Genomic DNA, 13,268 nt, shown 5'->3' with positions numbered 1-13,268 from the left:
AGTTTTTCGTTCTCACTGTATGCAGTAAAACTTTTATACATGGAATGTTAAACTTGAATTTAAATAAAATGTCCCAGAAGGATAAAAACAGTTAATGATGTAAATTTTGTAATAAGGTCATTATTACCTGCTTTTTACCAAACTTGAGCAATTTTCAATTTTCACATCATAGTATATTGATGACATAATTTTACCTAAAGTGATTTTTAATATATTTTTGTTTTCATTCAAAGTCTTGTGCGACCTACAAAAATTGATTTTACACAGAAATTTGTTCTCCAAAGTTGTTTGGATTTCTATGTCATACAACCCTGGTTAAAGGGACTGTAAGCGTAATTTCAAGTGACTCTCCGTGCAAATAGGACAATGCCCGATTTTCAAGGGAACCCTTAAAACCTACTTACACCACGAACAAGCGGGTTTCGTTAATTTTAACACTGAAAGGTTTTAAGGTACTATTATATATCGGGCATTGTCCTCTATACATGGAAGGTCACTTGAAATTATGCATACAGTCTGTTTAAAGCAATTTAGATTTTAAAAATTGTAAAAAAATTCCTCCTCAAAATGGAACTAATGTTTTTCTTCTTTAGATTTTGATTGGAAGTGAGCAGGGGTCTCTTCAGCTCTGGAACCTGAAATCTACCAAACTTGTTTATACATTTAAAGGTTTCTAACTTAGTTTTTATTGAAAATAAAATAAAGATAAACACCCTTGCCATCTTGAGCCATTTTTTGGACATTAATATTTAGTTTAGTGGTTTTTGGGGTGCTCAAATTTTGAGTTAAGTCGATTATTTATAGAGGTGCATGACCGATTCTCGACGGTACCCTCATAGTTTCAAGCTCTTAATATGGTCAAAAATGTGGAAGAAGTTAAAAAGTGTTTAATTTTGTTAATTTCTCCATTGTTTCTATGCAAGAAATGCGCAAGTAACTTTTGTTTTAGAGAAACCACAGATGAAAATAATCAGTTTCTAAAAATTAAAAACGGAATAACGAATACATGTTTGATAAGATAAAGTTTTGAAACGGTAATTCCACTATAAATGGACGGGGTACTTGAAATTTCGTTTACAGTCGCTTTAAATCTGATCACTCATAATGATATATTATTCTAGGTTGGGGCTCCGGAGTAGAATGCATTGAGCAGGCTCCGGCCCTGGATGTAGTTGCAGTTGGTCTTCGTAGCGGAGATATTCTCCTCCACAACCTCAAGTACGACGAGGTTGTTGTCAAGTTCCACCAGGACTGGGGAGCAGTCACAGCACTAGCCTTCAGAACAGACGGTAGGATTCACCCTGGAGTTTACAAAAATCTTTTCGTTTGCCCTTCGAAGAAAATGTTTTCTTCCACTGTTGATAATGATATTTTGAATTTAGTAGAATTACAAACAAACAAACAAACAATCAAACAATCAACCATCATTCCGTAGAAGTCATGGCTGAGACCTCATCAAAGATCTTAAATATTTTTACGTTTATCGAAAAAGAATTTGTTGTGAAAAATATATGCCTGGAGCTCATTTAAACAGATTCTTTTCAATTCTGCCCGTCAATACTAGAAATCTTTTTGAATTAAAAAAAGTTTATCTATTACTTCAATGAGTTTAACTTAAATGTAATTATAAAATTTATTGTTATTTTTTTTACCCAGAAAGGGTGGAAAAACTCAACCCCTCCATTCCCCACCCCAAATCCATTATCGAAAATTATATCTCACACCGTTCCTGCTATTGTGGATAATTCTCAAAGAAAAACACCCATGCTTGCCATTATAAAGTTTAACAATTAAAAAAGAAAAATCCATCTTTACATTGTGATAATTAGGATGAATAAATTTTTCTTTTCCTTAGCACAAACATATTTAAAATTGTCAATATTAAAAGAATGAATTTAGGACCTCCCTGTCTACTGAGTGGATCAAATGTTGGTAATATCGCAGTCTGGAGTTTAGAGGAACGGAAACTTGTCTCACAGATGCGAGGGGTTCATTCACAACCCGTTCAAGGTAAGAGAATTCATTCCCTTTCTATCTATTCTGATAAGCAGTGCTGAGGATCCGTTGGACCCGCAAGATTTTTGCTTTCTGGATCCGGATTCGCAAAAATATGCGGATCCACGGATCCGGATCCAAGGGGTACAATATCAACCAAAAACTGCAACAAAAAAATTTTTTTACTTTCTTAATCCAAATGTGAACTAAAAAAAAGAGAGATTATAAATTTTTTTCTGATTTCTGAGTGGTTCGTCAAATTTAGCTTAATAATATGCGAAAAAAATAAGACAATAAAATTTTAAATTCTGCTTTGTTAAAAAATTACAGTAAATCCTAAAGAAAGAACCTGGATCCGGATCCGGGGGGGGGGGGGGGATTTAATTAACCAAAAACATACATTTAATAATATTCGAGTAAATTTTACGATATGAGTGTGAATTTTTTTTTATATCAAAATTTTCTTTATGTAAGGATTGGAATGCCTGCATGGAGAACCTTTAATGATCACTAGTTCTGGTGACAATACTCTGAAAATGTGGATTTTTGACATGCCTGACTCAGGGGCCCGTCTTCTCAGGTCAATAGAGGTCTAATATGAGACCATAGGAATAATAATACCCTTTTTTAAATGCAAAGGATGCATAGTTGCATAGTTTATATACATTTTATATATCGTTAATGTCATATATTCATATATAACATGAAACTTTATGTATTTTATATTATAAAGCTGCGATCTATTCATGTATGTGCGTCCTAATATTGGTTGTGCGTCCTCATTGTGTTTTGTCAATATATCGTCCCCTTATCCTCTTTTTCTAGTAAGATAAAAATTCAATTACTTTTGATTCCGGCCAATTTTTTTTGGGGTGGATCTGGAAATTACGCCTGGCTGCTTTGCTGTATTTATCACAATTCTCTGAATTTAAGATTTGAAATGAATCATCAAACACAGTATAAATAAATGTACATTGTACAAACCTTGATGCCATATCTCATTCTTGATTTAGAAAATACACTTTGAATTTGAGAGGTGGAAGAAGAGCGGACTTCTATAACTCTGATTTGATTTTAACGCCATCTGTTATTGTTATTAGGTACCGCGAAGGTCATGCAGCTCCGCCCAGTAAAGTACGATTCTACGGAGCACTGGGCAAAAATATCCTTTCAGCAGGTATTAACTTGATATCATTTTTTAGGCTCAACAGTCAACAGGACGTGCACAAAGAATTTTGAAATATTATCATTATCAAATAGATTATCAAGTACAATAGATGGCAACAGAGAAATGAACAAATTATACGAGACGTCACAAGTGTCAAATACAACAAGGAAAACGAAGTTTTTCACATCAGTTGATATGTTTATAAACATGTTTATATATATGTTTATAAAAAAGTGTAAACAGAAAAAAGAAGAAAACAAAATTGTACTTCTTAAACTAAAATAAGCAGCTTTTCCCAAAACTTTCAATATTATTAATAAAGTGTCGGACACAAAAACTAAGTTGACACTTATGACGTAAGTATTAAAATTTGATTATTATGGTTTTTTCATGAACATTGTACTTGAGATGTAATAGTTAAAATATCGATGTTAAACAGTTTAAAGGAAAAATACCCTGTCTAACTTAAAATTAATCCACAGGGCATTCTGTTTAAAAGCGGAATTTTTTTATATTTGTCTCTTTAATGGATCGGAAGCGTAATTTCAAGTGACCTTCCAATTAAGGAGGGTCATCCTTGATTCACAACGGTACCCTTTAAATGGAATGTCACTTGAAATTACGCTTAAAGTCCCTTTAAGACAAAGAGAATTTCCTTCACTAAATTATTTTCTTAGGTCAAGACAGTAGTATGCGAGTGTTCAGCACTCAAACAGATACACTCAACAAGAGTTTGGGACACGCTAGTTTTAACAGGTTAAACCTTAGGAGTAAATATTTAAATAGATCCCTTCCTCAATTTTTGGTTTTGTTAAGTATGGTCTTCTTTTTTCTTTTGTTAAGCTAAAATGCTTTTTTTTTGTTGCAAAAACCATGAATTTCTGGCAAAGAAACAAAGCGATAAAATATCATATGTGCAAATAACTTCTAAAATCAACTTTCTCTTTCCAGAAACAATAAGAAATCTATTTTACCAACTTCGAGAGAAAAAAACTTTGAATTTTTCCTATAATGTCAAATGGAAGTATAAAAAATACATCACTGTTTAGGAAACTTAGTAAGAAGCATCGTGTAGTAGAAGACCCAGCTAGGATGCCTCCAGTTATAGACTTCACCACAGAGACTACAAGAGAGACAGAGTGGGATAATATAGGTAGGCACCAGTCATAGACTTTACCACAGAGACTACAAGAGAGACAGAGTGGGATAATATATGTAGGCACCAGTCATAGACTTTACCATAGAGAGTACAAGAGAGACAGAGTGGGATAATATAGGTAGGCACCAGTCATAGACTTTACCATAGAGAGTACAAGAGAGACAGAGTGGGATAATATAGGTAGGCACCAGTTTACCACAGAGAGTACAAGAGAGACAGAGTGGGATAATATAGGTAGGCACCATTCATAGACCTTACCACAGAGAGTACAAGAGAGAAAGAGCGAGATAATATAGGTAGGCACCAGTCATAGACTTCACCACAGAGAGTACAAGAGAGACAGAGTGGGATAATATAGGTAGGCATCAGTCATAGACCTTACCACAGAGAGTACAAGAGAGGCAAAGTTAGATAATAAAGGTAGAAGCTAGTCGTAGACTTGTACAGAGATAACGGACTTAATAAGTCCTGAGCTAGGAACTTAAGTACACAGTGAATTGAAACCTCACCCTGTATAAAGGAGCCTAAAGCAATCCCTAAACCTTATGAATTGAATTGAAGAAGCTAGTCGTAGACTTGTAAGAGTTAACGGACCTAGGAACTTTTGTTATAAATAATGCTATTCTACTATTTCTGTAATTGATATCCCCACAGCTAATACTTTAAATTTGCTTGAGTAACAGACTTCTTTTGTTGTCATCTCTCATTGACCTCAAGAAGTTTTATCTTGACTTCAGATATACTGGAGGAAATATCAAGGAATTTACAACATTTATTAGTATACTATTTTCTAGTTGATCCAATTTCTGTAAGGTAAAATTTGCGTGGTCCCCATTTACTTTTATAGGAAAAAATATCTTAAGTGTTCACTGTTCAGGTTGTATTCACAGAGGACTTGAGGTTACCACCACTTGGAGTTGGAATAAACAGAAGATGGGAGAACTTAAACTAGTTCATGACAGATTCAAGTAAACAACTTATTACTCTAATAAACTTAAACTAGTTTCCTCTATTTAGATCTGATAAAAGTCTGAAGCACGCTAAAGCTACCTGTCTCTGCCTATCTGCTTGTGGAAATTTTGCTATAATTGGCTACTCTTCCGGTCATGTGGACAGGTAAGATTAGTTTCCGGTCACGCGGACTCTGGACATGTTACGATTATTTACCCGGTCATGGGGACAAAAAACATAAGTTTCTAGTCCTGTGAATGACTACTACACCCTGTATTTCTAAAACTTTATAGTATTTTTAATCAAGTAAGCTAGCATTACAGAAGTTTCTTGGATTTGATTAACTTTCTTAATATTTTTTTTTATAATTTTGTAAATTTCAGGTTCAATATTCAATCTGGACTTCACAGAGGAGAGTTCAATCACGGTTCACATCCAGCACATAAGGTACAGTCGGAGATATATATTGAATGCTGTACTAGGTTGAGAACCCAGCGTTCCCCAGGGTACATTTAGTTACTCCTGCCGTTTACCCGCTTGTTGGCTATTTTTACGTATAAAAGTGGACCCACTTGATTAAGAATATCAAAACCAAGCTAAGAATATTCCCGTGGTTCTCTCCGAGTTCCCAAATCAAAATTTTAGGCCAACCGGTTAAAGTGTTTCTAAGTTATGATCGGACATACAAACAGACATACAGAGATTACAACTTTATAAATATAAATAAGGGATTGCTTAAGATTATCTAAAACAGATTATGTTTTCTCTTAAATCCTTCGGCCTTTTTTTCTTCCACCTAGACTATATGTTAACTCTTATAAACGCCCCTGTGAAAAAAAATTTCAGAATTATTTCAACCACCGTCGAATTATTAAACCCCATTTAAATTGAATTAGAACTAACATTTTTTTGGTTTTAGAATCAGTGAGTAAGGAATAGAAGGGAGATATAACTGACGCGGTTCGCCCTACCATATGATTATAAATGCTTTGCAGACGGGTATATGTATATGAAATATTCAGAAAAGGTTATTGTATACGCGGTAATTGTACATCAGACAAAATTTCTTATTCGAATGAAGTACCGTCTGCAAAGCATGTATAATTATATGGTAGGGCGAACCGCGTCAGTTATATCTCCCTTCTATTCCTTTCTCCCTGTTTAGAATCCATTGAGAGGTGTTGCATCAGACCAGCTTAACCAGCAGGTAGTAATTTCACCCTGGTAGTTGGGTCCTATATTCCCCACTTTATAAAGTTGTGAACGCATTATTAAACACATTCTAATTTTAAAAATGTTGTTGATGAATTTTTAAATGTAGAAGAACTAGAAAAGATGTAAAAAAAACAATATTCCGTCCCGAATGTCGTCTTGCTTTTATCAAATTAAAAACATGACTATTTTAACTTTAATCTTTTGCACATGTAAAATTATGTAATAATAATTAATTAGTGGAATAATGTAAAAGAATTTATTTAAACAATTTGAAGTTTGATGTTTAAGACCGAAATACAGTAGCCCAGACATTACCTCGAACGCCCGGCCACTTTTTAACGTGACACAGGACAATGGCGCCTCTCTCTTAAAGGGAGTATTCGCGAAAAAAGAAAGGGTGTACTGTATAGGCTTACAGCGAAAAGTAAGCTCTGTTGATTGCTACTAATCTCACTTCTATCTTTTGTGTCTATAAGGTGAACATTGTTAAAAACGACTCATACCGAAGAACGTAGCGTCCATACAAATTCAGAAAGTTGCAACATTCAACTCTGATCATAAAAAAAAAAAATTTAATTCCAAACAAATCATTCAGATATTACAACCAATAATAGATAATTTTTCGACGCATTCTTATGAAGTTGATATTTCAAAAGCGCTTTTTTTCGCCGTAAGCAAATCCCCCATTAAATGTTTTGCGAATGCTCCCCTTAAAATGTTTGTACATATCCAGGTCATCAGTGGTGACAGTGCTGGTATTCTGAAATTCTGGAGATTTAAAAGCAAGGAAATGATAGGGAAACTAGGTTCGTATTTTTATTGATACGTCTACAATTGGACAATTAAGTTTAAATGTAGGATTAAGCTAAGTTTTCAAGAATTACTTTCCCACCTCAACAGCTTTTTTTTTAAAAAAGGGGGGCTGTAAAATGTGAATACTGAGTTTTAAAAAAATCCCCCGAACAAAAAACACATTTATTGGGTCCGTCCTAGTATACGATTTTTGGACCGCCCCCGGCCCCCCCCCTTAAGATATTCTTAGAAATACAAAAGGTTGTCTCCACAAATTTTCGATTTCCGTAAATTTTAAAATCTTCGACAAAAATTGTAAATGGGTGTGTGATTATTTTTCTTAATTATTAGTTTGAGCAAAAAATATACTACATTCGTCGGACCTCGGGGAGGAATTTTATCTTATTTCATCATATTTGTCTTTTTTCAGTTCTAGAGGGAGAGCTGTCACAGATCCGTCTTCACAGAGATAGCAGTCTGTTAGCTTGTGCATTAGAGACATTTACTGTTGTTCTTGTAGACATTGATACAAGGTAAACACATTGTAGACAGAATTGGTTAACAAAAATAAAAAAAAAATTAAAAAATAGTGATAAAGCAAACAGACAAATAAAGTGAATAACATTAGAATATTTCATTAAAAAAACTTTTAAGCTATAACTTGATAAATAATTGTCAAGTTAATCATAAATTCTTACTTACAGGACTGTAGTGAGAAAATTTCAAGGTCACAAGGCTGGGTTAACTGACATGGCATTCTCTCATGATGGTAGATGGTTGGTTACATCTAGTCTTGACACTACAACAAGGTTTGGTTCTATTTACATCCGGATTCTTGATCCGTTCTCTGAAAATATGGATCTGGATTTTAGCATCCGGGTCCACCTTGACTTCTATATATAAATTTGGCTTGTCTGTCTGTCTGTTTGTTTGTTTGTTTGTATCCAATAAACGTCAAAACGGCTGAACCGATCGGGCCCACATTTTTTGTGGGACATCACGTGACCACAGGGAAGGTTTATGTATGATAAAAATTAAAAAAAATGTGCTTTAAAGGTTTTTAATTTTGTAAAAAAAAATTAAATTCCTGAAAATCCGCGATTTTTTTTAAATCCGCAAAAAAAATTTCTTTGTTTTAAAATGTAAACAAAAAGAACATGTTCACAATTTAAATAGAAGATTGGCGCGAAGCGCCCTAAAAGCCTAGTAACAAATATTTTCTGAATTTGGAGAAGAAATGGTTTTACGTCTTCTTGACTCTTTGCAATTGATTGCATATTGTATTAATTAGTTTTTTGTTTGAAAGTAAAATTTTTTTCTCAAAACTGAATTTTTCGGTTTTTTCCCCACATTTGCTTTTGAAGAATTAATAATGTTCATAACTATTTTTTCTAAGATAAAATTGAAATATATTCTGAAAATTAAATATTTTTTAAATTATTACAGAGTGTGGGACCTGCCATCTGGTCACTGTATAGATTTCTTCAGTTTCCCTTCGCCAGCCACATCTATAGATTTTAGTCCAGCAGGGGATATGCTGGCTTCATCTCATGTTGACGATCTAGGTAAAATTAGCCGACTTTTATTTGTTTATTCTGAAATATTTTTTTATAATTCATTCACTTATTTTTTTTTCATTATCTCTTCATTCTGTATTTGTATTACTGTTCAGTTCTATTATTTTGATAATGACGCTGTTGAAGACATTACAATATTTATTTACTTTTTTATTTATCCTTCCATTTTAAGCTTTTTATCATTTCTTTATTTGTTTTTCCTTTTATCTTTTCTATTCATTTATTTATTCAATTCAGATCTTTATTTTTCTTCTTCTTCTTCTTTTTCTATCTTCTTTGTTTTTTTGTTCTCCTTTTAGTCTTATTTATCAGTCATCCCTTTTTACTCTATTATTCATATTAATTATCTACTAGGTTTATATTTATGAATGAATAAGTCCCTGTATCAGCATCTATCCCTGGCTTCAGTATTATTATTATTATATTAATTATCTACTAGGTATATATCTATGGATGAATAAGTCCCTGTATCAGCATCTTTCCCTGGCTCCAGTACCTTCTGGAGCTGAACCTCTTCAGCTCTGTCTACCTCAACATCTTGCTGTTCCAAGGGGAGAGAAGGGAGTGGAGGAGGAGATGAAGATGGAGATTGATACAGAGGTCAACAATCTTATCAATTCACAAATAGACTTATCAATTAACCAACGCAACTATAGCATTCAGTTCAAGACCAAAGCTTTAGATTACTTTTAATTTCTTGAATATACACTAATGGGATAAGATGACGACTTTGAAGAAATCTCATGTTTATTGGATGTTTGTTTTAAAATTCCTGTTTTATGTTTTTTGTCTTTCATTTGACTATCAAAAATCATAACATGAGTTAAACGCAGTTTCTACACGTTTACCAAGTAGACCTAACCAACTGATCAGTGACCATCCATCTATATACCTATCTAACTGTCTACAATTCATCTAAATCTAACACTATCAGATCCGTGAAACAAAAACACTTTTTGCCAAATTTTCGGTTTATTTAACCATCTTCAGGGCATATTCTTGCTTTATCTCGACCAAAGATTAACTTACTATCTATATATCCCAGGGTGAGAATGTGTTTGCGTCTCCTGAACAGCTAAGAGAAGATTTGATAACACTTGCGAACCTACCAACATCAAGGTATACAGAGGCGTACAAGGGGGGAGGCACTGGGTGCACTTGCCCCTTCTACGGGTGCCCCCCCCCCCGGGGGGCGCATAGGGAGTCTCATATATGAAATGATTTTATATGGTGCGGGGAGAAAATGTGAAATTAAAATGCATCTTAGTTCATCTTTTTAAAATATTTGTTAAACAAAAATTCAGCAAGTAAACCACTGAGAATTGTATAGCGCTTAGCGATAACATTTGTTCATTTGGTCATTTGTTCATTTGTTCATTTGGTCATTTGGTCATTTGTTCATTTGTTCATTTGTTCATTTGGTCATTTGGTCATTTGGTCATTTGGTCATTTAATCATTTGGTCATTTGGTCATTTGGTCATTTGGTCATTTGGTCATTTGGTCATTTGGTCATTTGGTCATTTGGTCACTTGTTCATTTGGTCATTTGTTCATTTGGTCATTTGGTCATTTGATCATTTGGTCATTTGGTCATTTGGTCAATTGGTCATTTATATTATTTGTCCTGAAATTTTTCATTCATGTTTATTCTTTCAGCCTTTCATAGATATAGATATTTCATGAACATTTGCGCATGATAATATGAATGTTAGTGTTCAAAACTTATTCTATATATAATTCAATTTTTTAATTAAGATGGTTGAATCTGCTAAACCTGGACGTGATTAAAGCCAAGAACAAACCTCGGGCTGCTCCTAAGAAACCAAAAGCTGCTCCTTTCTTCCTTCCAACAGTGCCGGGTCTAGAGCAGCAGTAAGTAGCTTTTTGGATTTTGAAATTTAAATTATATATTTGTATAATTTGCTTGTCCGTCTAAATATTTGTCTGTTTGTATCCAATAAACGTCATCACGGTCAAGCCGATCCGTCCCAGATTTTTTGTGTGACCTCACATGACCCAAGGGAAGGTTTAGAAATAATTAGAAATACAAAAGGTTGTCTCCACAAATTTTCGATTTCCGTAAATTTTAAAATCTTCGACAAAAATTGTAAATCTGCAGCAAATTTTTTGTTTGTTTTATCAATATGAAAATGATGAAAGGTTGAGCAACAGTTAAAAGTTCAACAAAAAGATAGCTTAGTAAATATAATTTTGGATCATGAATTGATATTTTCACGATTAAAACTTTATTTTTTTCTCTAGATTCCTGATTGAAGAGAAGAAAGACGGATCTGAGAACACGAGGTTTCTTACCAACATAACAAGTTTTACACCGTTCGGGAAAGCACTCGGACAGGAAAAATTCACAAACATTTATTCATAGCAAAATAAAATGCGGTTTTTATGCTAATTAAATAAATTTGTAGAAATGTCATTCAGCCACTTGTTTTTTCATTGGATGTTATTGATATTTTGTGAAACTGAATGGTGCCTTTATTTTTCCGTATTTTCATATAATTTTCCTAGACGCCAACTTGTTTAAAGCGCCTTTTTTAATTTGTTTAATGTTTGGCGGATTTGAAGGCAAAAACACCCGAGGATTTTGGGGAGATGTATAAGGAGTTCTTGGAGAAAGGACCTTCAGCACTAGACATTGAGATCAGATCTTTAAGTAAGAATTTTTTTGTCATACAAATCATTTGTCTAAAGGGCGAGGAAAACTTCATTTGTCCTATACATCATTTGTCATATACATCATTTGTCTAAGCCTCAGTTTTCTACAGAGAGGAGATAATATCATTTGTCCTACACTCTATTTGTTCTTTAGTAAAGTTGAATTTGACTTCTTTTGATATGTTAAATAATATGCTGGCATATCACCTTATTTTGGTTGTAAAATAATTTCTATGCCGCTGCGGCTAGGATGAGCTAGGGGGCCGAGTGCTGCGGCATCTTGAATGTTAAATGAAATGTTGTCTCTCACCTCATTTTGGGTTAGGTTAAGACAAATTCTATGCCGAGGGCTGCGGCTAGGATGGGCTAGGGGGTTGAGCGCTGCGGCCTTTAAATGTTAAATAATAAGCTGTTCTAACCTTATTTTGTTGATGTGCTGTCTCTCAAAAAAATTGTCCGGTTGTCACAATTTTTGACCCTATGTCGTTTTACCCAAAGACCTAAGTAAATACAGGGTGAGTAAAAAAAACAGTGATTAGCGTCGTGTGGTGCAAAGTTGTATCTTTAACAGATTTATATGTAAATATTTTATGATGTGTAGGACAAAGATTTTTTTCCGAGTTGTAGGATTAATGATTTGTAGGACAAATGACTTGTAGGCCAAATGATTTGTAGGACAAATGATGTTTAGGACAAATGATGTGTGGGACAAATTATGTTTACCCCGCTCTGTAGGAAAAATGATCTACTGGACGAATTATATGTATGACAAATGATTTGTAAGACAAATGATTGTATGACCGCCTGTTAAGATGACATGGGTCTCGGGAATGATTGATATTATTCTTGATTGAGTCTTTGATGGAATGATTTATTTTTTTTATTGATGGTTTACTTTTTTGATGCCATGCTCCTCATTGGTGTTGTACTAGCATAGAAGATAATTGATTGATAGGAGGATTGATTTCATCGTAGATGATTGATTTGTAGATTAATGTTATACTAGCTCATGGATTTATGGTGGGTGGGTGGTTGGTTGGTTGGGTTTTTGATTGATTGATTGATTGGCTGATTGATTGATTGATTTATTGATTGATTGATATGTCTGCCAGGTCCCGAGGGAGGTGGATCAGTGCCCCTGATGTCCCAGTTTCTGGAGATGCTTGAGTTGGAGTTAAAGAAGAATACGAATTTCGAGGCTGTTCAGGCACATCTTGGTCTCTTTATTAAGGTAATTTTACGACTTTTTTTCTTTCTTTTTTTTTAAAAGCCTTATTGTTCATTTTTTTGGAATAAAAGTGAAAGGATTTTTGAAGAGAAAAAAACGATCTCCCGAATTCTATGAGAAAACTCTAGGTAGCTATATTAATCTTGGGTTAAAGCAATAACTGTCTTCAAACTTGAGACTCTAGTAACGATTTATAAAATTATTCTTGAAATACGCCATTTTGTAATTAAAAGAACAGAGTAGTTTCAAGAAGTTTCTCAATTCCCTTGGATTTTTTGGGACCCCCAGTAGCATTTTGATTTTTTTATCATTATTTTTTTAAATAATAATTTGATTTTTTAGGTTCACGGAGAAACGATAGTATCTGACCCAGAATTGAGAAAATACTTGGTCTCAATCCAACAGAGTCTGGAAAACAGCTGGAACTCCCTCCAAACAGAGATGGATACTTGCCTCTGCTTACTAAATTTCTCTAAAAGTTCTTTCTTATAAATTTTTTATATTTTCAGA

The 13,268-nt window shown here is 33.8% G+C and overlaps 1 protein-coding gene across 1 annotated transcript in view; it reads left to right on the top strand.

The window, feature by feature from the left end:
- The window catches only part of LOC111697579 (WD repeat-containing protein 36), a 17,935-nt gene extending 4,667 nt beyond the window's left edge, over positions 1–13,268 (top strand). The window contains exons 6-27 of the mRNA XM_023467627.1: positions 594–669; positions 1,122–1,289; positions 1,900–2,010; positions 2,470–2,575; positions 3,096–3,172; positions 3,841–3,919; positions 4,213–4,316; positions 5,200–5,290; positions 5,340–5,438; positions 5,657–5,720; positions 6,439–6,480; positions 7,222–7,294; positions 7,711–7,813; positions 7,985–8,089; positions 8,727–8,845; positions 9,297–9,457; positions 9,903–9,976; positions 10,613–10,729; positions 11,120–11,213; positions 11,441–11,528; positions 12,643–12,761; positions 13,101–13,268. Coding sequence (XP_023323395.1) covers positions 594–669; positions 1,122–1,289; positions 1,900–2,010; positions 2,470–2,575; positions 3,096–3,172; positions 3,841–3,919; positions 4,213–4,316; positions 5,200–5,290; positions 5,340–5,438; positions 5,657–5,720; positions 6,439–6,480; positions 7,222–7,294; positions 7,711–7,813; positions 7,985–8,089; positions 8,727–8,845; positions 9,297–9,457; positions 9,903–9,976; positions 10,613–10,729; positions 11,120–11,213; positions 11,441–11,528; positions 12,643–12,761; positions 13,101–13,250 — 2,220 coding nt within the window. The 3' untranslated portion in view covers positions 13,251–13,268. The remainder of the gene's footprint in view (positions 1–593; positions 670–1,121; positions 1,290–1,899; positions 2,011–2,469; positions 2,576–3,095; positions 3,173–3,840; positions 3,920–4,212; positions 4,317–5,199; positions 5,291–5,339; positions 5,439–5,656; positions 5,721–6,438; positions 6,481–7,221; positions 7,295–7,710; positions 7,814–7,984; positions 8,090–8,726; positions 8,846–9,296; positions 9,458–9,902; positions 9,977–10,612; positions 10,730–11,119; positions 11,214–11,440; positions 11,529–12,642; positions 12,762–13,100) is intronic.

Source organism: Eurytemora carolleeae, unplaced genomic scaffold (assembly GCF_000591075.1).
Source record: "Eurytemora carolleeae unplaced genomic scaffold, Eaff_2.0 scaffold242, whole genome shotgun sequence".
Lineage (NCBI taxonomy): Eukaryota > Metazoa > Arthropoda > Copepoda > Calanoida > Temoridae > Eurytemora > Eurytemora carolleeae.
Note: the sequence above shows the minus strand (reverse complement) of the source record. Positions and strands in the feature narration are given on the sequence as shown.